At 34.9% G+C, this 26544-nt stretch overlaps 2 protein-coding genes across 2 annotated transcripts; one reads left to right on the top strand and one right to left on the bottom strand.

The window, feature by feature from the left end:
* The first annotated feature begins 194 nt into the window (after positions 1–194).
* Positions 195–5841, top strand: LOC103433076 (uncharacterized). The gene is made up of 8 exons (XM_008371294.4): positions 195–446; positions 882–1007; positions 1474–1572; positions 2552–2694; positions 3575–3683; positions 4496–4603; positions 5031–5171; positions 5290–5841. Exons 1-8 carry the CDS (start codon positions 375–377, stop codon positions 5719–5721), a joined length of 1230 nt encoding a protein of 409 aa, XP_008369516.1. The 5' UTR covers positions 195–374; the 3' UTR covers positions 5722–5841.
* Positions 5842–7071: 1230 nt separating this feature from the next.
* Positions 7072–7995, bottom strand: LOC103433077 (probable calcium-binding protein CML13). The gene has a single exon (XM_008371296.4). The coding sequence runs from the start codon at positions 7731–7733 to the stop codon at positions 7290–7292; it is 444 nt and encodes a 147-aa protein (XP_008369518.2). The 5' UTR covers positions 7734–7995; the 3' UTR covers positions 7072–7289.
* Positions 7996–26544: the final 18549 nt, after the last annotated feature.

The raw sequence follows: 26544 nt of genomic DNA, 5'->3' as shown, positions 1-26544 counted from the left end.
GCCCGGCCACGTGGACTTCCCTCTCACCCTCTACTGGTCAATCCCCCAAATTAAAAAGGGGTGTGATATTCACACACCCCTTTTTACTTTTCTCACACTTTTTTAATTTTTAACCGTCGGATCAGATGAATTAAAGAAGATCAAAGAACAGAAATTAACAAAGATGTGAGAGAAGTAAAAATGGATGTGTGGATAGCAAACCCCATTAAAAATTTCAAAGAAAATTCGGAAGAAGAACGAGGCAAACCAATCCAGCAAATACATAGAAAAATAATAGAAAAATCGAGAGAGAGAGAAATAGAGTGATCGATCAATAAGATCAAATCGAATAATGGGTATGTGACATGGGGAGGTTTTGGGCATAGAAACCAGAAATGAAAGGCGTCTACTCGGCGCCCGGAGATTACATCTACTTCAAGTCCCAGGTCCCTCTTCACAAGATCCCTGTACGTTTCTTTTCACCTCCACTTCTCCTTTACCCTTTTCAATTTTCAATTTTTTTTGTGATTTTGTTTCTGGGTTTGATTCATTAGTTTCATTTTACAGCTGGGTTTTTTGTTCTTTAGGGTTTAGTCTCACCTTTTTTTAGAAAACCCAAATGCAAGATAGTTCCTTTTTTCGTGCATAGTTTTGTATTTCAACTGTATTAGGACGTGGGTTTGAATCAAGTTTGTGAATTTTGATGTGGGGTTTTTCTAATTCGTTCAATTGTGGATTGAGATTCTGCATGTGGTATGTGGAGCTTCTTATGAATGTATCTATGCCTGTTCAGCTACAAAGCTACAAGCTTAATCAATTGTGTGTGTTGATAAAGCAGTTGTCCGCCTGTTTCTCATTACTTATTGAACATTGGGTTTACATTGAAATTACGGTGTATGCAGATTGGCACAAAGCAGTGGCGATACTATGATTTTGGCCCAAAAGTGGTACCTCCTCTTATTTGTCTTCCTGGAACAGCAGGGACAGCCGATGTCTGCTACAAGCAGATCATGTCATTGTCCATGAAGGTAGTAGGCTGGCCTTTATGTTATCTTCATTGTATCTACCACATAAGTCTTCCCAAAGCATATTAGTTTTTGGTTTTCGTTTTCTTTTGCTTCATAGGCACTTTAGACTATAATTTCCAGTTTTCATGGTCCATTGGGCTTTATTTTTTGCTGTTTAGTTGTTTTGTTGCAAACAATCAGCAACTTTTGGGTGTCTCTTGTATATGTTTGATCTCCTCCGTATATTTGAATTTTATATTTCTAGATACTGATTTCCTTTTATTCCCTTTAAGCGGATAATTCAGTTGGTTAACTAGATTTGAATGGTTGTAGCTGGTAAATCTTCTATATTTATCCATCTTTTTTCGTTCTGCTGCTCCCTCTCTGTCCAACACCTCTAAATTTGAATGGTTGTAGCTGATAAATCTTCTCAAGTTCTACTTAATTAATTTAAACATTAATACTAATAAATTTATAATATATGCAGGGTTATCGGGTGATTTCTGTTGATATTCCACGTGTATGGAATCATCATGAGTGGATTCTAGCATTCGAGAAATTCTTGGATGCTATTGATGTTCATCACGTAAGAACTCCTCTTACTTACAGTTTACTCCTGCCATTATCAATCTAATTTTGTTTAGTATTTATATTGCTTGTGCAAAAGGAATTTCTCATTTTCTTAATGCACAAGTAGCTTCTAGGTTCTAAATAGTTAGTTTCTTTAGGAAACACCCAAGTGCTGCATACAGCTTTCAGTGATTGATGACCATTTATCCCTACTTAATTATACATATGATATTTAGGTGCACCTTCATGTTATACTGTCAGCAAGATGCTTCACAAATCAACACTCTTCCAGTGATTGTGCAAGATGGAAAATATTTCATTTCTGATTGCCTTTTCTCACATGCCCTTCCTCAAAGATACGCACATAAAACTCCCAGTACTTTGAAACTAAAGAAAGATTCCTGAGTTCCCTGATTTCTAGCTTCTGGGTAGTTGAGTAGTGATTTCAGGTATACAGAAAGATTTGAACTTGGTGTCTAGGCCACATGATAGTGAGATAACATTGTTCTTATAGTAAATTTGTTACATGCAATAATATACACTGAATGATGCATCTAGATATATTACTTTTAATTTCGATCAGATTGAAAGGATTTCAGACATATTACGTCGAATATAGTTAAACTATCCCTACGTCCAAAAAAGAAATAGTTAACTATCCCTTAAATAAAATCATTCGTGGCACCATAAATATTTTGTTTTTGTTTTTAGTTTTAGATTATATAATTAAACAATTGCTGATTTTCTGTATATGAAATGCATATCCGAATCGGGAAAAGTGATCAGAGCAGAGAAAGAGGAAACACACTGTTGATGAAATTTTACACCATTTACCTGAGAAATGTGTTTCATAACAGTGCATATCTTGATATATAACTTAAACAAACTGTTAGATTGTTTAATTGCTGTTAAAAACTCTTCTCATATTTGTGGTGACTCTAGTTGATTAAAAAAAATCGTCTTTTAAGGTAATCTGATCAATTTCTTTCTAACAGATACATATCTATGGTACATCCCTTGGGGGCTTCTTGGCTCAACTTTTTGCTCAGCATCGTCCAAGACGAGTTCGATCATTGATACTATCAAACACATTTTTGGACACGCGCAGCTTCTCTGCAGCAATGCCTTGGGCTCCCGTGTATGTTTGTCGTATTTGTACTTTAAACATTGATAAAGCTACACACATGTTGTTAAAGTTGTGTCAAATCCAAAAATAGGTATTAGATGGTAAATATTTAATGAGTGGTTTTGATAGAGGTTGATACTTAAGCTATTTATGTCGACATCTGTGTTCCGGTGTTTTATAAGTGCTCAGATGTTGCATTGACCTGGCAAAGGGTTATAATGGTCTTTGGTACTGCTTGACATCAAAGAGATTCATGCTTTACCTTGTAAATGTTTGCTGATAACAATAAGGTGCACTAAGGCACACCAATTTTCCTGCTCAATTTATTCTTGATATTGCAAGTTGATAACCTAAATTATGATTCACTGGGATAAGTATTTAGCCTTTTAATATATCCTTGCTTCCATGGAATATTGAGCATTTCACCTAATTGATTGAAACTATCTACTTACCCTCTCAAGTGGCTATTCTCATCTGATTTTGAAAAAATTGTACACTCAAGGTGCTAAAGTGACATCATTATTAATGAAATGTCACTTGTAAAGAAAAAACTCCATATGATCCTTAGGCTTATCTTCTCCCTTCCATGGACTGGTCTGCATTCCAATGAGGAAGAGGATCAATATAAGGGATTACATTCATTGGACTATTGATCCATCCATCCTCATGGTTACTTTTGTTTGATTTTTAAATGAATTAAGAAACAAAACGTTATACCGGAACATCATCAATTTTTAATCGAAATGTTTGAAATTATTGATTGGATATGATATACTATATTTTACAAAGTGCATGCTGCATTTGTTTAGTTTTTTGGCTCAGAGAGTAATTTGCTTCCAGTTTTGTTTTCTTTTAACATTAACTTACCTGATTATGGTATTGTCTTATGCAGCATTAGTTGGACCCCTTCTTTTTTGTTGAAAAGATATGTCTTGACCGGAATACATGATGGCCCCCATGAGCCATTTATAGCAGATTCAGTGGACTTCGTTGTTTCTCAGGTAGTCTGTGAAGGCCTTTACACTCTACCCATTACCGCTGTTTTGTTACTTCTTATTAGAGATCTTCTCACCTTCTGTACATCTCACTTACTGAGATATCTTGTGCCTGCTGTTAGCTCAGCATTGTGCCTCAATAACTTCATTGACTTCTGTCTGCATGATTACAGTGTCTCCATTTATTTGTAATTCTTCTTGACTTTAGGCTTTGGATACATGCTCCACTTTGGTTTTAGGATAATTTGTGTTGTTCTATTAGTGGATTGGATGCTTTTGTTTGAACCCTTTTTTTTTTCTAATCACACTACTAAAATGGTTTCCAGATTTTTTCTACTATACCGATTACTTTTTAACTTTTAATTTGAATGACAAAAACAAAAAAAACAAAAACAAAAACAAAAAAAGCAAAAAAACCGAGTAAACTTTGATAAATTCGACATCATGAATCTCTGGGTGTGATAAGCATTTGGAAAAAATTCCGTATCGGATCTTGTCTAGATAAGATAGTATTCATTGTTCTTGTTTTCTGATTTATAATTTTTCTTGACAAATGATTTACAAGTATTAATTTTATCAAAATGACATGTAGAATGAATGATATGATATTTTAAGCTTTGGTATTGCCATGCACGATGTTATCTTCAGAGGGATTTGATTTAACGAAAAACCAAATGAACTAATCCGGAAAGGAAAAAAGGTGTGTACTTGGGAAGGGAGTTAAATACTATCAGGGACCCTGGGGTAATTGACTACAAATATTTATAGAAGTTGAATGGTGCAAGCTGTTCTAATTTCTTGAAACTGTGATAATTCAGGTTGAGACGCTCTCAAGAGAGGATCTGGCCTCCAGGTTGACTTTAACAACTGATGCTGCTTCAGTTGGACCTCTGTTGCTTACCGATTCATTCATCACTATAATGGATGTATGTATTCGGGATCTTGTTTGGTTTATGTTCGTGCATATGGATACATTTTCAAATAATCCCTCTGGAAAAAAGTGTTTGTTTATGTATTGCATCCCTTTGGTTCTAACTTTGTTCTAACTCATTGCTCTCTTTAGAACTTCGAAAATTTTGGCTGCTTTCAATATTATGCAATTTCTTAATAAATTTGTCACAGTGCATTCATATCTCACATACAGCCATAAATGTTGCTTATATAGAAACCAGCTATGGATTTGATTCAACGACACTTTAAATGTGAATGTCTACGGCTTGTTGCTTTAGCATGTCTATTCATACATCTGAATCCTTCTTACAGTACCAGTATTACATTCCAATACTAGATTGGGAAGTTTAAAAATTTAAGCTGACCCGTCAAAAAATTTCTTCCTGAAACATATACACGAAGACAAATGACTACAGTGGGATTCCTCAACAACTCAAAGATGAAGTTGGTGAAAGGTATCCTGACGCAAGGCGAGCACAGTTGAAGAGTGGGGGAGATTTTCCATTCCTGTCCCGACCGGATGAAGTCAACTTACATCTTCAGGTAAATGGTCTCTCTATTTGCTTCTACAAGCATTTAGTTTTTAATATTTGGTTTACTCGGTAGTAGCTTTATGCATGATCAAAAGACCTTATAATCTAAATGGTGTTTGCACTGTCAGCTGCATCTAAGACGTGTTGGTGTGGAACCTCGACCTGACTTGGTTCCAGGTTTTTCAAAGGGAGGTGGTGGTAGTTCTAGCAAAGAGAATGAGAAAAAAGACGAGAAAAAAGATCCAGAAGATCCACCCAAGGATGATAGGGGAAACCCGGATAATCCATTTGCAGAAACTCGGCTACCTCCTGCTCCAGAAAGTTCAGAATCTCGTAGCTCAGACAACCAGCTTGTCAGCAACGCAAAATTTTGCCACGTCGGTAATGAAGACATGATGGTTTCCTTGCCTTCTGGATTCTTGAATAACCAACATGCTATAGCCACTGAATTCGTTATGCGACTTAGTTGGGAAATATTCGCTCTTCATCTGCATTCATATCATGTGGTATCGTTGTACATAAGTCTGAACTGTAATCGGAAGCTCAGGCCTCTTGTGTAAAGTGGAACATCTTGACATTTGTTGTTTGTTGCTTGTGTAATTTTTTGAAAGTCCAGTTTGAGTCTCATTGTTGCCATATTTATTCTCTCTTTTACTTCTCTATTCGATCAGACTTGTTAATTGGGTTCTGGTTCCAAATGTGCTAGTTCCATGCCTGTTAAGATGTTAAGAATCGTAACCAACCCTCGTCTCTGTGCGTTAGAATTGGCGGAGTCGGAACAACTACTACGCAGCTGTAATTTTGCAGTCAAGTGAGGAGAAGGACAGAGACGAGTGTGCAATGCCCTCTTGATACGAAAGTCTCTCCTAATGAGGTCAAGTTAAAGCTCCTGACAGCAACCATGATGAGAGTACATTGGTTAAAGCTCTCGACAACACTGCCTCGTCATGGTTGTTGTCTAGGATTCGATTCAAATGACTAACATTTGACGAAGGAAATGAAAAAGTCATGTTCGACTCGACGATAGATTATGAATTACTCAATAACCAAACCTGTACATTCCAATCCTCCCAAAGTGGTAAGATTATCTGATAAAAAGGGCTAGGCTTCCTTCACGTGCCCTTCTAAATCCTTCACCTCTACCTTAAATATATCTTGAACTTTTTGAGTTACCCAATCCATTCCAATCCTAGGCACCAAACAAGTTACACCCCTAGCATTAGCAACTACATCAAGCTTCAAACTTTAGTTGGAGGTCTTACATTTGTACTTTGATTCCTAAGCTACCCATTAATCCTTTATTCCTCCACAGTTCATCACAGGACTGGGATTGCTGCTCCAAGATCATTCAAAGTATTGCAACAAGCAATCCATTGAGGGCACAAAATGTACTTTACTAACACAAATATCATTGCACCATTTACATGTACCATAGCAGCATAACTTGTGTTATTCACTTGGTCTTCAACTGAACGATGATCAAGTTCAGTCGTTGAAATATAATCACGAACGATAGAAATCTTACAAGAGGGGGGAACCTCCTCTTATGGTCTTACCAGAGGGCTCAACATGTTATATAGGCAGACTATGGCAAGAGAACATTACCCTACAAACCAATGTCACCTTCACCGGGAAATCCTTGTACTGAACTGATCATGAACCCTAGACGAACCGAAGGAATATACCTAATTTTATATGGGAAGAACTAGGTAACAAAACCCCACCTGCCCAAAACAATGAAGTTGTCTAATTCATTAAATTTCCAGAAGATGGAGCACTGCCTCAATTGTTTCTCACTTACCATTTCATTGAGCTTGAGATGCAAACGCAATCGAACCGCAATCGAAAGATCAACGCTTTACATAAACAGCAAAATTCCCAACAGAAAAACAAAATCAAAGAGCACAAAATAATCCAGCAAATCCAGATTACATCCGTAAAACCATCAACACTTACATCCCAAACACCTTCAAATTTATCAAGTACTGGAGACAATTTCCGTTCATCACAAACAAAATCCAAACAAACAAACCCTAAATTTCCCATAAAATTAAGAAAAAGACATACATTACCCCCAAATTACTTCCACGAAACACTTTCACTCATGCAAAACGCACCGTTACGTCCCTCACTTGGCCACCATTCTGGCAATGAAGTCCTCGTATTTGATCTTGCCATCGGACCCGACATCCACCTCCCGGATCCACTCGTCGAACTCGGACGGCTCCAATTTCTCGCCGATGCTGGTGAGGATGTGCCGGAGCTCCGACACGGACACGAAGCCGGTTGAGTCCTTGTCGAGGACCTTGAAGGCGTCGCGGAGCTGGCGATCGAAGGGCTCGGGCTTCATGTGCTTGGCCATGAGGTCGAGGAAGCGAGGGAAGTCGAAGGGGGCGGTGATCTTCTCCTCGGCGACTATGGATTTGAGTTGGGCCTGGGTCGGGTTGCCGCCGAGCGATCGCATTAGGATCCCGAGCTCCGACGGAGCAATCTTGCCGTCGTTGTCGGTGTCGAAGAGCGTGAACGCCTCCTTCATCGACGATACTTGGTCATCGCTCAGATCTTTGCCCATTTTTTCCGGGTTCGCGATTCGGGTTTTCGGGTCTCTCTCTCCGCGAAACTGGCTGGCTTTTTTCTATTTAACTTCTCTCGGAGATATGAGAAGGGTGGAAAGGAAATTGTGCGAGCGCTAAAGCGGCGTCGTTTTAGGGATGGTGGACCAGCTGTGTAATGATGTCGTGTTGACGTTTCAGGAGTAGCAAAATAAGGATTGCGACCAAGTTCATAAATCAAAGCTTTACAAGGTAAGAAAAGAGTCTGTCATGTTCTGGGTGGGTTTGTACCGTTAGGTCCATTACGTTCAAAAACTAAATAACAATTACAACTTAATATTACGGTCTCATTTACTTTAAAAATTACTTAGTCTACGTGGCGTGTAGGTCGAATAGCTAATAAGCTAATTACGTGATATGTAAATTTTAAAAAATTTAAATAGTAAATATATATATATATAATTGTATAAAATAATAAATAATAAATAATAAATATATATATATATAATAAATATATTTTATATTCTAATGTATTCTAAAGATTTTGGTTTATATAAAGATAGTCTTCAGTCGAATACAGGCCGTGCCAACTCGTTGGCTAAGTTCGGCCGAAAAGTAAAATGAATGTTGATGTGCGTTGGGCACGCTGCTGACTTCTTGATCTCGCGACTGCGGCCGAGGAAAGAACACGTCTCGTCCTTTAGGTTCTAAAGCCTGAAGATAAGGTTGCTAGTTTTACAAAGTTCGATATCGAATTCGACTTTCAGTGTGCCGAGTGTAATAACCTGGTAACACCTCACTTCGCCGAGAAGACTAATGAGATGACCTCTTCCAACAAGGACTCATAAATCCTTGATAGCCGAGACTTGGATAAATAACCAGTTGATCTTGAATCAGTGTTGTTTATCCAAACTGAAGGTGCTTCTCTATCGACTAATTTTACGGCTCCAGTGCTGTTTATCCAAACTGAAGATGTTGCCGGTTGCTTCCATAGTGTTGTTTATCCAAACTAAAGGTGTGTTGGAGGGAAAAAGGAAAATAAAAATCTCAAGGTCTTCGAAAGGTTTCGGATAGAGTGAGAGTTTGACATGGCAGTTGTGTGTTGATTTGGAGGGGCTTTCAATGATGCACTCCCTTCTCTATTTATAATAGCAATTTCCTCAATGACTGAGTTAGAATTTCATTGGACTAGAATTCATCAACCCAATCTGATTAGGTCTCAACCAATCCTAGCTCCTATAGGATTCTGAACCAAGCTTTTTAATCACTCAGATTCAACCCGTGATTCGAAGCATCCTTAGCTTATGAATAAGCCTTATTTTACTAGGATTCGACCACTTCACCCTTATCTAGGCAGAACCATCTTCTGATAGGATTCAACCGAACTCTACTGGGCTAGGCCCAAGGTTATTTTTCCTTCCCTCCTCCCCTCTCACTCCAAATTTATCTCTCTCTCTTTTCTTCTTTCTCTCACCTCTTTTTGTTTTACCTTTTTCATCTCTCCTCCAATCCGCTCTCTTCATTCTCTCGGTTCTTTCTCTTACTCCTCTTCTTCTCTATCTCGTCCGATCCTCTCTCTTCTTTCTCTTTCCTTCAACCATCTCTTACTTTCTTTCCTCCTCTCTCCTCTTTCTCCCTCTCCTGCGACCCCCTCTTTTTAGATCTCTTTGTCTAGTTTAAGTCATAAGATTTAAAATTTTTAAATTGCAAACCAATCAAGTTTTTGAGTCTCAAAGAAAATTGTTTTCAAGAAATGTTCTTAAGAAATGTTTTGGGAAATGAAATTTTCAAATAGGATACCAAACAGATTCTAAGTTCTTCTCAAAGAAAATTGTTTTCAAGAAATGTTCTTAAGAAATGTTTTGGGAAATGAAATTTTCAAATAGGATACCAAACAGATTCTAAGTTCTTCACAAAAAAAAATTAAAATAATGCTCGTAATCACACCCAATGAATAGTAACAAAATAAACAAGGAGTAAACCTGACAATCCAACACTTGGTCAATAATTTGTCTAACTACAAAACAACTCACTTGGTAACATAAAATAAAAAGTAAAGGGATGTGCTATTCACAAACTCCTTTTTGCTTCTCACACATTCTTCTAATTTTCGGTCGTCGGATTGATGAATTAAAGAAGATCAAATGACAGAAATTAACAAGAAGTGTGTGAAAAGTAAAAAAGGATATGTAAATAGCACACCTCAAAGTAAATGAGTGTGAAAAAAAACCCATAAATGAGTGTGGAAAAAACCTGTAAATGAGTGTAAAAAAAAAACCCCCACATAATGAATAACCAGAATAATATGCCAATCTAGTCAACCTCAACTTTTGAATACATGCATAGTTTTCATTATGGAAAACTAACCAAAACCCCCAAAAAACTTTCCTTTTAATCATCAGAACAAATTTTTTTTATAATACCCAAACTGGGCATAAGAAAGGTGACAAAGGAAGGCTCCAGGGAGACAAAACATGCAGCAACCCTTGAAAACCTTTAGACAACAATTGAATGCAAAATGATAAAGTAAGGACACAGGCTCTAGAAGACAAACCATGCTGGAAGATTCACATGGGTTCACATGGCCTTTATCAAAGCAAAAGAAAGAAAAGACAAGATCCGATCAAAATCAGAAGCAGTGTCTACAGATTCAGAAACAGTGCCAAAAAGTGGAAGATAATGCACACCATTCAATTGTAAAGAATTTTGTATGTTAGTATCCTCATTCAGTGTATATAAGGAGAAATTCCTTTCATTGTAAAATACATCTCTCAACATCTCAACACCTGAACACCCTACTCTCACCATATACTCACACCATTTTCACTCGTAGCCTTCATAGTATCCTTGTAAACACTTCCTTGTAAACAATTATCTTTGTAAACATTTTTATATATCAATAAAAGTTCAAGTGTACATATTCAAGCAATCTCCAAGTCTTAAGTAAGTTTTCTTTTCTTTCTTTAATGTGTTTGTTTAATTAGACTTCTAGTCCAAAACAGGGAAACATTATTGTAGTTATATTATTAATCTGCTAAAGTGACTATCATATTTTGTTTGAGCACTCTATTATAGTTGAATGTTTGCCATACAAATAATTGGACATTAACCAGGGTACCTCTGAGTTCTTCGTACCTCTGAGTTCAGCCGTTAAGGCCTTATACCTGTACTATGAGTGGTTGTCATGTTGAAACATGTCGAGTTCCATGTGCAAGGTTTTATGTCTAGTTGTTATAATGGCCATCTAACTATTTAACCGGGCCTGCTTTCCAAATCAGTATTTAACCGGGTCTGCTTTCCGAATCTGGTATCAGAGCCAAGTTTAGCATTTTAATAGTATAATTATAATTGAAAGTACCTTGAGGACGGAAGTCATTAACACATTTGATATCACACTTGTTTATTTTGTATGAACAACAGATATTATTGTCCTTGTAGACCTTGTCAACCACAACCACTAGGTATTTATTGTCCCAGACATCCAACTATAATTAGCATAAAGAGAAGATTAGCATATATATCTAAAAGAATTAGCAGGACTTTGAAGAAGTAAAAGTTTTATCTTGGTTATCTTGAACATCCTTCATTTATTCGTAAATATAATAACACAGAAGTGCAGTATAAAGTTTTAGAAGCAAAAAGAGCAACATATCAAGTTTTAAAGACCTTGAGAGAAGAAAGAGAGTTTCTAAGAAACCAGTTAGCCGTAACTTTAAGGAAAGGTAGACTGTAGTTTATGATAGATTATCTTAATTTAGAAATTAATGAACCTCAAAAAAGAAAAATAACCTTAGACCAAAATAGTTTGGTTTGTTATTTTCCATTGAGAAAGCATAATCATATTTTTCATAGTGAAGAAAATTCACAAGGCAATAGTATTGTAAATTTTATTATTAGTCAAGTAGAAAATATAAAATTAGAAAATAATAAGCATAATCATTTGTTAAACCAGTTGTTAGAGCATTTTCAGAAAAATTCCATAAAAACAATTAGACAAAATTTAGACTATATTACATCTTAGTTAGAAAATAATAATAAAAATATTCAAATGTTTCCTAGCAAAAGAGAGATAAAAGAGCTTGTTAACCTCATAGATAGTAAGCCGAAACAAGTAGAACTTAGATCATTAGAAATAGTTGAGCAATTAAAATTAGAAGTTCAAACAATTCAATTATTGCAAAAAGAGTTGAGTGAACAAGTAGATAAGTTGCATAATAAAATAGATAAATTATTAGTTTAATGACCAATTCTAGAACTAGCAGAAAATATATTCAAGCTTTGAAAGAAATTAGTAAGTTAGATAAAGAACCAGTATGTTTAACAGATTTTTCAACATGAGTAGCCAGTAGTAATATTCTCATTAGGCAAAATAATTTAATTATTCAATTACTTTTAAGTTTGGCTGAAAAATTAGATCAAATTGAAGAACAAATAGCAAAAATAAACCAAGTTTTATATAACACATCTTCATCACTTCCACCAGTTTTGCTAGATAAATTAGAAAACTTAACTTTAAGTGCAAATAGTAATATTAGAAGACCTAGCTAAATCCTTTTGATAATAGAAAATGAAACTCTTTAGGAAAAAGGGAAAAGAAGTAGTTAGAGCTGAAGATATTTATCCAAATGAAGAAGAAGCACAAGAATTTATTCGAAGATGTTTTGAGAGAACACAGAAAAATAAATATAACTTGTACCAATTAGGTTTATTTGAAAACAGAAGTAGAATTGTAAGTAGCATCAGTCAACATGAAGTTAGCTGTATTGATAAAGAAGTTACACTTAATTTAATTAGTAAGGAAGTAGTTATGCATTTGAGAAAATCACATTTCAGTAAGATTCATATAGAAACAATATTAATTGGAATAGCAGGATTAACCAGAGCACAAGTAGGCACAAAACCATTAGTATACATATATGATGATAGATGGGATAATCACCAACAAGTAGTAATAGCAACAGCTGAAGTAGATATAAGTTCCAACTTAGCAGTCATAGGTTGTATTCCAAATTATGTTATGACAATTAATGAATTTAGTAAATATACTAAAGTAAGCATAAGAACAAAAAATTATAATATGAAATGAGAGTATAAAAATTTGTGTATTAGCTTAATGTATATTGGTAAAGTGTCCGATAGATATAATCATAAGTTCAATTTAGAATTTCAAAATTTAGTTCAAACATTTGGTAGTAAACATGTAAATATGATAGAAGCAAAACTCGTAGATAATAGCTTTTTGGAAGGAACTCAGTGGACATTACCTAATTTACAAGTAGCAAGAAATAGACAACCAGATAAATTACAAATATATGAAACTAGTACAGGTCAAGCAACAATTAGGTTTAGTAATTACAAGCAACTAGAAAAAATACAAGAGGATGAGAGTGAGATTGAAAATGAGAGTATACACATGGCTTTTGATAATTCAGATATTAATTTAGTTGAGAAATTTTTTGATCATATTGTAAATAAGCTTATAGAAGATATTGATCATTTAGATGAAGAAGAGTACTTAGAAAAATATAAGACATATGATTTAGGACTACACAGAATTTCAGATGAAAAGATGAAAATTTTAATTTTAGAAATAGGAGTAGAACATATTTTAGGATCAAAAGAATATAATAATTTATTAGAATTGAAAGAAAAATGTAATTCAGTAGAAGAAAGTAGTGCATCAGGAGTAGAAAATCCAGGACACGCTAGTAGAACTGATCAACAATTTTTGAGACCAACAAATGAACAATATAATGAAAAAGCAAAAGTAGATTACATAGAAGAAAGTATAATAAACCCACCTAGAAAAAAATAGGATTTAGTATTTGAGAGGGTTAGAACAAATTAATATATCTGGTAATATATTAAATTTAGATAATGTAGATCCACAAGATTGGGAAAGAACGATTGAGATATGGGAAAAATGTTGCCTACATGCAGCATTAATGTTCGATTTTAGTAATTCATAAAATATGTTAGATTACTTTGAGCATATTTTAAATGATTTAGTTTTTTATTATTTTCAATCATGGAAAGTTCACAATCTAGAATAGCATCAGGCAACTAAAACACATTGGAATATTGATAGTTTTGTTACTTTGATTAAACAAGAGTTATTAGATCATAATAGGTTAGATGGCAGAAGCGAACAAGAACAAATAAGTGCAATTAGAAATTTAGAACAATTACAAATTTATGATTTACAATATATAGCTGAGTATACCACATATTTCTTTAAATATTTAGGAAGAACAGGTAGAATTAGTGATATTAATTTATTAGATACTTATATGACAAAAATAAAAGGACCAATAGGAGAAAAGATTTGGAATGAATGGCAGAAGCATCCAAAGAAAAATGATATTGCAATAGGACCTAGAATTCAACATGGATATGATATACTTAGACAAGAGTGTAGTCAAATAAAAACTAAGAAACAAATTAGGAAGCAATTTTATATGAGCTGTAAAAATATAGATTTACCACAACAGTATGGTTGTCATAAGAAAAATAAGCACAAGAAAATATACAAAAAGAAATATAAGTCATATAAACCCTACAAACAACATAAGAATTTCAGTATAAGACCTTCAAGAACATATAGGAAGAGAAAATATATTCCAAAACAATTTAGAAAAAGAAGTGGTAGACCTTAGATTAGAAAATATAAAGCACCAAAAGATAAGTGTAGCTGTAAATGTTATTCATGTGGAGAGACTGGACATATTAGACCTAAATGTCCAAAATTAGGAAAACAACCCAGAGAAAAAGTACATTTAATAGAGTTATTTAAGTTAGAAGAAGATGAAGATATACAGTCAATATATAACTTAGATGATTTAAGTGATAATGAGAGTATTTATAGTATAGAAAGTATAAATATGATAGATTTAGACTCGGAAGATTCAAGTAGTACAAATGGTGATTTAGAAGAGTATATGTGTACAATCATAGAAGAACAACATGAATAAGAATATAAATACATTAATTTAGGTTGGCCAGAAAAATATCATAAGTGTAGTAAATTAGTTGCAAATAAATACTATAATACATATTCAATATTATGTGTAAAGTGTTATAATAATAGGTTATTAAAAGTTAATTCAGCAGAATCACAAGAAAGTACCGAAATATTATGAAATACATTTCATAGTATAGAAAAGTCAAAAAAATAGTTCTTTAATTATAATAAATTGTGAAATAGAATTAGCAAAAGAACATAAGATATAAACAACAACTATGATAGATACAATGAGTACAAAGAGTGTCATAAGAGAAGAGTTAGTGCCAGAAAAATATAGACAAAAATTAGCAAAACCAGTAAGAATAACACAATTTGATGAGAGACCACTTTACTTAACACATTGTATTAATAATGAGTCTATTAAAGTAGAAAAACAACAATTTAATTTACCACTAACATTTTGTTTCACTTGTAGGATCATACCCATTCATTTTAGGTTTAAATTTTTGAAAAGTTTACAAGATTTTTTATTTATGAATCATAACGTAACAATTTTCAAAAGAGGTATTACAATAACTGATCAAAGTAATACTGTATAAGCATACAAAAACATAAGTATAGAAGAATCTAGTAGTCAAGATAGTTATTATTTGGAAAACTCAAAAGAAAATGATGAGCATAATAACATAGAAGAGTTTGATGAAGAAATATTTGAACATGAATATCCGATTTTAGAAGAAGGAACCCGTATATAAATATTATAGTTAGATAGACCAAAGAGTTTAGAAGAATTGTTACAATCAGCAGAACAAACTAGGATTATAGGAGAAGACCCACAGTTACATTGGAGTAAAAATAAAATATTAGCAAAATTAGATATAATTAACCCAGATTTAACCATTAAGACAGCTGATATGCCTTGTAGTTTAATAGATAAACAAGAGTTTGAGCAACAAATAAAAGAGTTGTTAAATTTAAAACTAATTAGACCCCCTAAGTCTAGACATAGATCAACATCATTTATAGTGAGAAAACATTTAGAACTAAAGAGAGGTAAGGCTAGAATAATTTATAATTACAAGATATTAAATGATAATATATTTGAAGATAGTTATAAGTTACCAAATAAAGATGAGCTTATAAATAAAATTCAAAAGAGTAAATATTTTAGTAAATTTGATTGTAAATCAGGATTTTGGCAAATACGATTGGCAGAAGAATTAATTGAATGAACATCTTTTACTTGTCCAGAATGACATTTTGAGTGGCTTGTTATCTCATTTGGACTTAAAAATGCTCCATCAATCTTTCAAAGAAAGATAGACCAAATTTTTAAGAAATATGATAATTTTTGTAGTGTTTATGTAGATGATATTTTAGTACAGAGTAAAAATAGAAATGAGCATAGGAAGCACTTAGAGATAGTTTTACAAGAATTTATCAATAATGGAATTGTGATTAGCAAAAATAAAATAGCATTAGAAAAGCAAGATATATAGTTTTTAGGAATGTATATCAAGTCAAGTACAATACAATTACAAGATCATATAGTTAAAATGGTCTTAGAATTTCTAGACAAATTAGAAGATAAAAAACAGTTACAAGCATTTTTCGGATTGTTAAATTATGCAAGAAATTTTATCCCTGATTTAGACATAAAAATAACAGTATTACATAGTAAAACTAGCAAAACAGGGTAAATTTTTTTAATGGCAATATTGTTGAAGGAATCAGAAATCCAACTATGAGATATAGGCCAAGAGTACCAGGACTATCTAATAGGCAACATGTTCTCTTACATAATTTTTGGAATATCCAAATCAAACAGCCAAGCATGAGGCTAGGTCATAAAAAATTAATTAGAGCCCTAGAACAAGAGTTTGATAGTTTTAATTTTAATTTCCATCAAAGTCAGCAACATATTCATTCTCTTGAGCACACTTTTCAAGCCATTTCTAGAGACCATGAGTCATTACTTGGTAAGTTTACCAAAATGAACCAAGAACTCCAATCTCTTAGAATGCAGCAAAAGGCAGGTGACACATTCAGAAGCGAATTGAAAATAGATTTAGAAATTGATCAACATAAAAATAAAGAAAAAGAGGTTATCATAGAACAAGAGGCTAATGAGCCCATAAAAGAAATTAAGATTGAGCTCTTAGAAGAAGACATTGAAATGGAGCAGCAACAACACCTGAGTAACAAAGTAAAACAAGAAATATATGAAAGTTTTCTTAGGAACATATCTTTAGACTTGATATTAGATGATATTTTATTAGAAGAAATTCTAAAAGAAAAATTAAGAATAACGCCACTAGATATGCAAAATGAAATCCTGAGTAGAACATCACAGTCCATGAAAGAGTTACAATTACAATTACAATGTGCTTTGTATCAGTCAATCTTTGATCCAATGACACACCCCGACCCAGAATGTCCACTAGGACTCTGAATCAAGCTTTGTTGGCCAACACCTGGAAGGTGACAAAGCCATAAAATATAGTGATGTGGAAAATGTGAATAAATTTAAGCCTAAAAGTACCTAAAGACCAGAGTACACGGTAAGCGGGAGTAAACCCATTTCACACGCGAAGTCAGAGGATAAGTAAAGTACAATAGTGTGGGTAAGGATCATACCCTCAGAGGTAGCCACCTCTACTGAGATTTGCCACAAATCCTCGTTAATAATAACTTTCAGCATTTAAAACCTGGAGGGGCGCAAAACAGACAACATGAGTGGGCAAAAACAAAGCTTTTTAAAACCATTTCACTTTCAAAACATATAACCCCTCACCATAAAACCCGTATAATTTTTCAGAAAATAATAATACATACGTATAAAGAAATCAGGATTGGAAAGCAATGAAAACCAAAGTATGTGCCATGTCAAGTATCTCAATAATAAATATGTAAGCCAGGTGATGTAAATCAATATAAAATGATATATCAGCCGAAGTCACCTAACATGACATGTACGGCTAAACCTATAGCTCATAACCAATTCCTACACACAAGTCGGAACCACCTAATGTGGTCTGTATGATAGGCTTGGTGTAAATAAATACGTTCAAGTGCTACGATCACGTGAAGGATGTGCGAAGTATCGCAAGTCACCTACGAGTCGAAACCACCTAATATGGTTTGTATGACAAACTAGCACCTGCCTTGGATCCAAGGTGAGCGCACGGTACGGGAGGTGAACGATCACGTGAAGGCTAAGCCCTGGCCTCGGGCGGAGCATTAACACCGAAGTGCAGGATAATGAGCTTTAAATGCATCTACGCATAACCATACACAATGCAACCACTCACCTGAAGCTTACCTGGGCCTCCGCAACATCATTTCATATTATGCAAAACTATACTAATGCAAATACTGAGATATAATGCATCATTGACATGACATTTAATTCACAAATTCATTTAAAAACAGTTTCTGGAAATTGTAAAGCATATATACGTATATATAGAAAACAAAATCCCACTCACCTGAAGTCCGTGCTACAACTTCCTAGCACAAACATCAAGGCGTCACGAATGATTGGCGCCTAAAACAATTATCAAAACATGTCTTAGAATTCTTGTCAATAGAACATGTAACTTACATATCCTATTTGAGTAGATCCGTACGTCGGATTCCTGATCCGTAAGTTTCTAATATCCTCAAATATTACGTACTACAACATATCAAGGTTTGGTGACGATCCAACGGTCGGATCGTCGATTGTTATAATAATCAAGCGGTAGACCTTAATAGAATTACTTTCAAATGACAAAAATTTGTCAATCGGACTTCACCAATGGAATCAGGGTATTCAAATTTAGCCTAGGAAGATCAGGGGACGTCTCGGCCCTCGCACCACCATATGTGGCGATCGGCCGTCCTGACTTACCGGAAAATTCAACTATTTCTAAAAATTCTCACATTTACAGGAACGAAGATCTCGATGAGTAGAGAAACTTTCATACCTGTGACTAAAGCCAATTTGGCCGGAAAAAACCTCAATTTCAAGAAAACCCGTCGGCACCCTAGAACGGGTGGTTCTTGATTCGACTCCATACAAGCTCCGACGCCTCTAAGGTTGATTGGGCTTTTTTTCTGGGTTCATGGAGAGTCTATTGGTGGTGTTGATTGAATGAAAATGTTTCAGGTTTAGTGGATCTCGACCACGGTTTCACGGTACCCACGGGTTCATTTCTTCTCAATTCCGAACCTAATCTCCTCAAATTTGATGTAGAAATGGTAGAGGAATGGTCAATATAAGGATTGGGAGTAGTAGATCGGCCCAATCCATCGGAAAAATGATGAATTTCACCAGAGAAACCTACAGGTCGCAACTGGGATCGCGGGTCGCATGGGTTAAGGGTGATTCCGTGCTTCTCGTTTTTCTCCATTCCCCTCCTTTCTTCTGCTTCCTATTAGTTCTCCTCACATCACTCATCTTCTGATTTGTCTCACCTCTCCCTCCTTTCTCTCCTTTATACTCCATATGCACCAACCATCCTTTGTTCCTTTTAATCTGGGCCACACACGTGGCATCCCAGATTTCTAGATATTAACCAATTTACTAAAATGCCCCCAACTTTAAACGTTAATAACTCCTCCGTTATCACTCCAAATTGTATTCCGTTTACACCTACGCATCCGTAACGACGAGTAATACGAGGATACGCTAAGAAAACAAACCTTACATGACATGACAAGACGATCAACAAAAAAAATCAACGCTTTGCCTCAAAGGGAATTTTCAGAACCTCACTTATTAAAATTATAAAAATCATAATTTTTAGGGACGGGCTGTTACATCCAAAACCAAGGATGGATATTATTAAAAAGATGTGTACACCATATCTTTGTGATAGTACAGAGAATTGTATTTGTAAACCAAAGGTTAACATAGCTGTGGCCAGGATTAACATGAGAGATTTTAGACCATGACATTTTAGTTATGAGCATCAGAAAAAGCATAATGTCGTAGAAATTACCCCAACCTTACTATTAGAGTTTGGCTATCTTGATAAAATATTCATTGGCCATATTTCCCAACTATAATATTTTCCTGAAAAACTTATAAAAGTAGCAAAAGATTATCTAGAAAAGTGGAAAGAAATTTGCATAAGTTTTATGAGTAGGCCTCCATATTGGTATGTACATATGCATAAGGAGAAAGTTAGGCATATAGCCATGATTAATGAAGAGTCTTTTAGACTATCCCCTATCTCCTCACATAGGTGGACTCCTTCATACAAAAAAATTCTAAAATTTCGAGGGATCCAAATGTTTGCCTTAGATGAGTTTGAAGATTTTAAGTATGATATGACATTAGTAGCAGAAGAAGAAGAAATACATATTTACAGCAAGTCAAAAGTCCACCATCAACCATACTGGAAGCCTTGAAATTTCAAAGGAGAAACAGAAGATATGTATTACAAGGTGAAAGAAGATAGAGAAAGAGATGCAGAGCTAGTAGAAGGTGATGAATAGTACTAGAAAAATTTGACAGAAGAAGAGCTACATAACATCTACAACATGATGGATGCATGAAGAGCTAACAGCAAATTAGCATAAGTTGAATAGCATCATGCAAAATAATGTATTTTGATTAGACAGAAATGTCAACATCATTGTGGACCCCGCTACAATAATGAAATAATGGCATAAGAGTAAATAAAGAAAATAGCTTGATCCATTATGGACTTTTCATAAACAAAATGTCCTTTTGATTAAAAATGAATAGTGTCAAGCCCTTTTCGTTAAAACTCCGTTTTCATGATTTATATTCATAATTCATAATATAGAATTATACATTACACCCACACAACACTTTCACTTGATCAATCCACGTTACTAATCGCCATCAATACAATTAGGGGTGTTTGTTTGAGCTCACTAAGTTTCATTGGACTAGACTACACTAATTATTAGTGTAGTCCTATGTTTGGTAGGCAAAAGGACAAGTGTAATGAGATTAGCCCTCACTCTCTCCGACTATCTACTTTGTTAGGAGAGATTTTTCAGTATGACCGTCAAACGAGATGGTATACCACGTGTCCCTATAGAAATGGTGGGTTATGTGTGTTAAAATGTTAGTAACTTAAAAATTAAAATTTTCTTCCACTTGCATAATAACACGTGGTGTACCATCCGTATTCTCGTCACAACTAAAAATTTCTCCTTCACTAGGAGTTATTAGCGAGGAACCCCAAATACCACAAGACTGCCTAAGCCCGTCATCGAGAGAGAGTCGTCGCTCGTTCTCACATGCTCACTCATTTTCCTTCTCTGTCATCCTCGTACTGCTCGCCCTTATCTCCTGCTCGTCATCATCTACTCCTGGTCTGGTAAATTTCGAATCTGACGAATTATTTCTTCGATTTTGTTTTCAGGTCGTTAAATTATTACTGGGTTTTCATCGATTCATTGTTTTGGGTTTGAAAACTAAGAAAATTTGGAATTTTTACATCAAAGATTGTCAATTTTGTAGATAATATTAGTTTTCTTGAATTTTGTGGTTTTGGGTGTTTTTTATTTGGGTTGAATTTCATAAATCGGTAATGGCTTAGAGATCCAAGGCAGGTGGGTGATTAGCGTCATTCAAATTGTTTGTCTGTGTACTTTGCAATGACTCTGCAATACTCTGCAATGACAGTAGCCTGGTGCACGGGGCTGCACATTTGTTCATATTAATATTAGTAATAATTAGCCAAAAAGGACAAAGATCCAAATGCACCCAAACGCCCTTTCACTGCTTTCTTCCTCTTCCTGTAACTCTCATCTCACCTGTTGTTTCTGTTTCTCTTACATGTTATCAATGATGTACAACTGCAGTATCCGCTACGTATTTGAATGATGTCCCCTTTGTGTGAGACGCTGTTTGAGGTCAATTGGGGATTTTGTATGTTGCAGGGATGATTTCAGGAAATCCTACAAGGAAGTTAATCCTGATTCCAAATGTGTTAAGACGGTATATAGTGTTATCAACCTCAGCACTCCATTATTGTATAGTGTTATCAACCTCAGCACTCCATTATTGTATGATATGCTATGATTTGATGAGTTTGTGCAACCTCTAATGCCATAACTTTAAAATGGAATTTCAAGTTGCAAAGGAGGGTGGTGAGAAATGGAAGTTTATGATTGATGAGGTTTGTATTTGTATTCATTTTTTTTTCTTTATGGTTTTGGTAGTGACCTTCAATCTAATCCTATGGACAGGAAATGGTAATTAGACTTTGTCTGATCCTATTTTCTTCTTGTGTCTGATGTTAAATGTGTTCAGGAGAAGAAACCCTATGTGGATAAAGCTGCTGAGCTTAAATAAGAGTACAAAAGAGCATTGGAGAGTGACATTGCAAGAGATGGCGATGTAAGACTTATTCATTGTAGTTGTTGAATGTGTTATTATTATTGTAGTATTAGTCTAGTTTGACAAACCTTTTCATATAAAGTTGTATGTTCCTCTTTGTTTGAAGGGAATGAGTCTGATGCATGTTTCTAGATTCTTGTAAATTCTGAGGCTGGTTCTATCTGAGCTATCTACGGCTTTCTTGAAACTACTTATAATATATATCGTTCTTGATTGATTCACGAGCATCCTTTTTCTTGGTGGACTTGTGAATGCAAATCTAGTAGTTGAGCATTTCAATTCCATTTGTGTTTTTGTGTTATAATTGGTTGGTGTATGTTGAAACATGAATTGCCTAGTGCTTACTTGTAGTATCATTTCATGTTACAAAGTGCATTGAGTTGTCCTTGGTGATATTTTTTTTAACTTTAGTGTTCGTAAATGACACTCAAAAAATTATCTACCAAATTATCATTTATTGCTCATGTGTTCTAGTTGGCATTTGTATCTAGAAGTCTACATGAGCATCTCTTTATGGTTCCCTTTGTATTGCAAACTGACTACCCACAAAAGTTTGATGTTCCAGCTCCATTTGTATTGCACACTAAGGGACCAAAGACAATTGTTGCATTCTATTTATGATGATGTAATTTGTGCATTTGGAACGATCTAATCTGTGCATTTGGAAGGCTTGGCTACATGTATAGGTGTGACAAATACAACATTAAACCAGACCTTGTATCTGTGGCAAAGGCTCTTCTTCAGAATATATGCCAATCAACATTCTTGTGAGCCCATAAGTTTCAAATGTCATACACTCTCAGAGCAGCAAGGTTGGTTCTTTTTCTCATGGGTTTACATATTATGGACACCCCGTAGCCTGTGCAGTTGCAATTGAAGCACTCAAGATCTACATAAGTAGTTGAAGGGCACTGAAGAATATGTGAAGGAACTCAAGATTAAGCACAAGTAGTTCCAACTTGTAAATGTATTGATAGCTGATGATGGTGAAAAAAATATGTAGACTTTCATGTAAAGCAAATTCTTTCCCCGTTTTGATTATGAGATGAATGATATTTTCAATAAAGCATTTTTATCTCTTAAAAAAATGTTTTTAGACAAGAAAGTGGAAGTTTTCATAATTAAATACTAGCATAAAGTACACACTTTGTGTGTGTGAACAATTTCTCTTAATATTACATCATTACTGTTTTGTCCTCCTTATGTAAATATTGTGTATCAAAAGTGAGGTAAAAATTCGAAAATTAAGTATATGATTGTCATTTTCTAAAAAAATAAACACACTGTGTGTGAACAATTTCATTTTCTTTTTTGTTTTTGATTAAGGAGTGTGATTAGTTTTTAAAATTTTCAAAAAGAGTATGAGACAATGATGATGGAATCTCTTAATAAGGGCATATTTTTCTTAATATTACATAATTACCATTTTGCCCTCTTTATGTAAATATTTTGTATCAAAAGTGAGGGTAAAATAGGAAAAATGAGGATATGATTGTCATTTTGTCAAAAGGTACAAGATTACTATTTTGCCCTCCTCATGTCAACATTGTGTATTCAAAAGTGATGGCAAAATTGAAAAAAAAGAAGGCAAAAAGTTGACAAGCCCTCTTCTCTTAATAGAATAGATAGATAAAAAATAAAAAATAAAAATTTAGTCCTAGCTAGTCCGGCACTGCATCAAACGCTTCACAATTCTAGTACTGTTTAGTATATGCCAAGCCAATCCAGCTTAGTCCCTGAAGCTAGTCCGGTGCAACAAATGCTAAATCCATCACTTGCCTTGCAAAGACACATAAGCATGACACTAACTAATTTAATAATTGTTCTCAGAGATCCAATCACACTTTTATTATCACATCATGAGGGGATATGATCCCAACATGATCCTCTCTGGATTCTTTTGGTGAGAATCCTGGAGATTCGTGAATCGTGTTCGTTCATCGTACATCGTGTGATCATTTTTTGTCAAGTATTGTTTATGTTTATTTTTAAATAAAAATATTTAAAATGATTTCTGACCGTACGATGTACGATGAACAGACATGATTCACGGATCTCTAGGATCCTCACCAAAAAGGATCCGACGACGATCCAGACTCATATATGCACACGTCTCACTAGGCATTTTAATATTTCAATTCTAATGATACTTTATTCAAAATATTAATTGACTCGTCACACAATAATCTTGCAAGAGCACTGTTAATGATACCAACTCATATATAATGAGACATTCATTTTACCATAACATATGTTTTTACCTTGTTTGCTGTTAGGATGTCAAGTGGCACCATCTCAGTTGTCCAAGTGTACAGCCAAGATGGATAGCTGTCTTGTTAGATTGGGTGGAAGTGTAATCGGTTAGACAGTTACGAAAATTGCTCGCACAACAAGTGGCGAGTTAGTATATAAGGAGAGAGCTGTAAGAAGAAAGGTGTGTAATTGTTTTGTTGTTGAATGTAATACTAAGAGATTGTATATAATATATAAGGAAGTAGAGTTTGGGTCTTAACATTTGGTATCAGCCAGTGTTTGATCCGCTCAAGCCTTCATCGTTGTATGACGCGTTAGGCCTCGAGGAAAGCCATAGATGCCCGTTTGTCTGATCTTGAAACCACAATCGAAGATCTCAGATCGGAGCTCAAAGCTGAGATTAAAGCGAATCAAGAATTGATTTTGCTACAACTGCAATCACTTACAGCGAAAGGCAGTCAGGGATCGTGTGGGGAATCTTCTGAGGCGACTCCGACGAATCCCAATTTCCATGAGGGATGAACCCTAATCAAATTTACAATCCCCCAGATTTGGGTTCAAATGATGGTCAACCACCATTTTTTAGGATGGATTTCCCTATATTTGTGGATGGAGACGATCCATTGGGGTGGGTGTATAGGCTGAACATTACTTTGATTTCTTTACTATCAAAGACTTGAAGAAGGTGAAATTGGCATCGTTCTATATGGAGGGAGAAGCTTTACAGTGGTTCCAATGGGTGAATTATCTCACTCAATATCCTTCATGGGGTGAATTTACGAGGGTTTTTTGTCAAGAATTTGGCCTATCGGAATTCGACGATTGTGCTGAAAATGTGGTAAACTTGAAGCAAACAGGTATTTTCAGGGATTATATCATGGAATTTTGAAGACTGTCCAATCGAACCACGGATATGAGTCCTGTAATTCTCAAATCATGCTTTATTGGGGGATTGAAAGCGGAATTGCGCCATGATGTGAAACTGCTTAAGTCAAGAAATGTCTTTAAAGCGCCATCATTTACCCAGCAAGTTGATGCTAAGCTATCAGATTTGAAGGTGAAGTCTTTTCATATAGCTCCTTCATTTCAGCTTACATTTCGATCACCTACTTCACAGAATGTAATGAATCCCACAGTCCTCGAAAATCATCCCAAGAACCCTTCTGTGAGGCGATTAACCCCTGAATAAGTTGATCACTGTCACAAGAATGGTATGTGTTTTCATTGCAAGGAAAAATATGGGAGGGGTCACATGTGTGAGAAGAAACAACTATTTCTTATAGATGTTCAAGATTCTGATAATTTGGAAGAAGAAGAGAACAATATCATTGAAACTAAGGAACCTGAGATTACTACATGTGCCTTGTTTCGCACTCATGCACTTCCTAAGATTAATACAATGCGTTTTCCAGGATTCATCAAGAATTTTCCAGTTACAATCCTGATTGATTCTGGCGGTTCTCACACCTTTATTGATCTGAGTTTGGTTAAGAGAGTGAAGTATACGTTGGATACTAGACATATATTCAATGTTAAAATTGTTGATGGTGGAAGAGTGGCTACAAAAAGGACCCTGAGCCAAGTTTCTGTCAAAATTCAATAATTCAGTTGCATAACTGATTTGTATGTTATTCCACTAAGGGGCTGTGATATTGTCATTTAAGTACAGTGGTTAAGAACTTTTGGTCCAACTCTGTGGGATTTCGACAAGATGTATATGAAATTTTCCAGGGGTTCTCAAACATTTTGCATTTCCAATCATAGTTCTTCCTTGCACCAGATCGAGGATGTCTCTGCATTACAGATGCAAAAGCTTTTGCAGCAAGAAACCACGGTTGGAGCCTTTCTGTGTCATATGGAAGCAACAACTATAGATTAAACTGAAGACAAACACTTGCCTCAGAATTTGTCTGCTATACAACAGCAAGAGTTACAGCCATTACTAGAAAATTATGAGGTATTGTTCTTTACTCCAACATCCTTACCACCACATTGTATGCATGATCACATGATACATTTAATTAGTGGTAGCAAACCCCCAAATTGTAAACCCTACAGATATGGACCAATACAAAAGACAGAGATAGAGAAATGTGTTAGTGAATTGTTACAATCTGGTTTCATTAGAATTAGTAACAGCCTTTACTCATCCCCTGTTATTTTAGTAAGAAAGAAAAAGGGTACTTGGAGGATGTGCATGGATTATAGGGGTCTCAATTTGATAACTATTAAAGACAAATTTCCAATT

The sequence above is a fragment of the Malus domestica genome, chromosome 04 (genome assembly GCF_042453785.1).
Source record: "Malus domestica chromosome 04, GDT2T_hap1".
NCBI lineage: Eukaryota > Viridiplantae > Streptophyta > Magnoliopsida > Rosales > Rosaceae > Malus > Malus domestica.
Note: the sequence above shows the minus strand (reverse complement) of the source record. Positions and strands in the feature narration are given on the sequence as shown.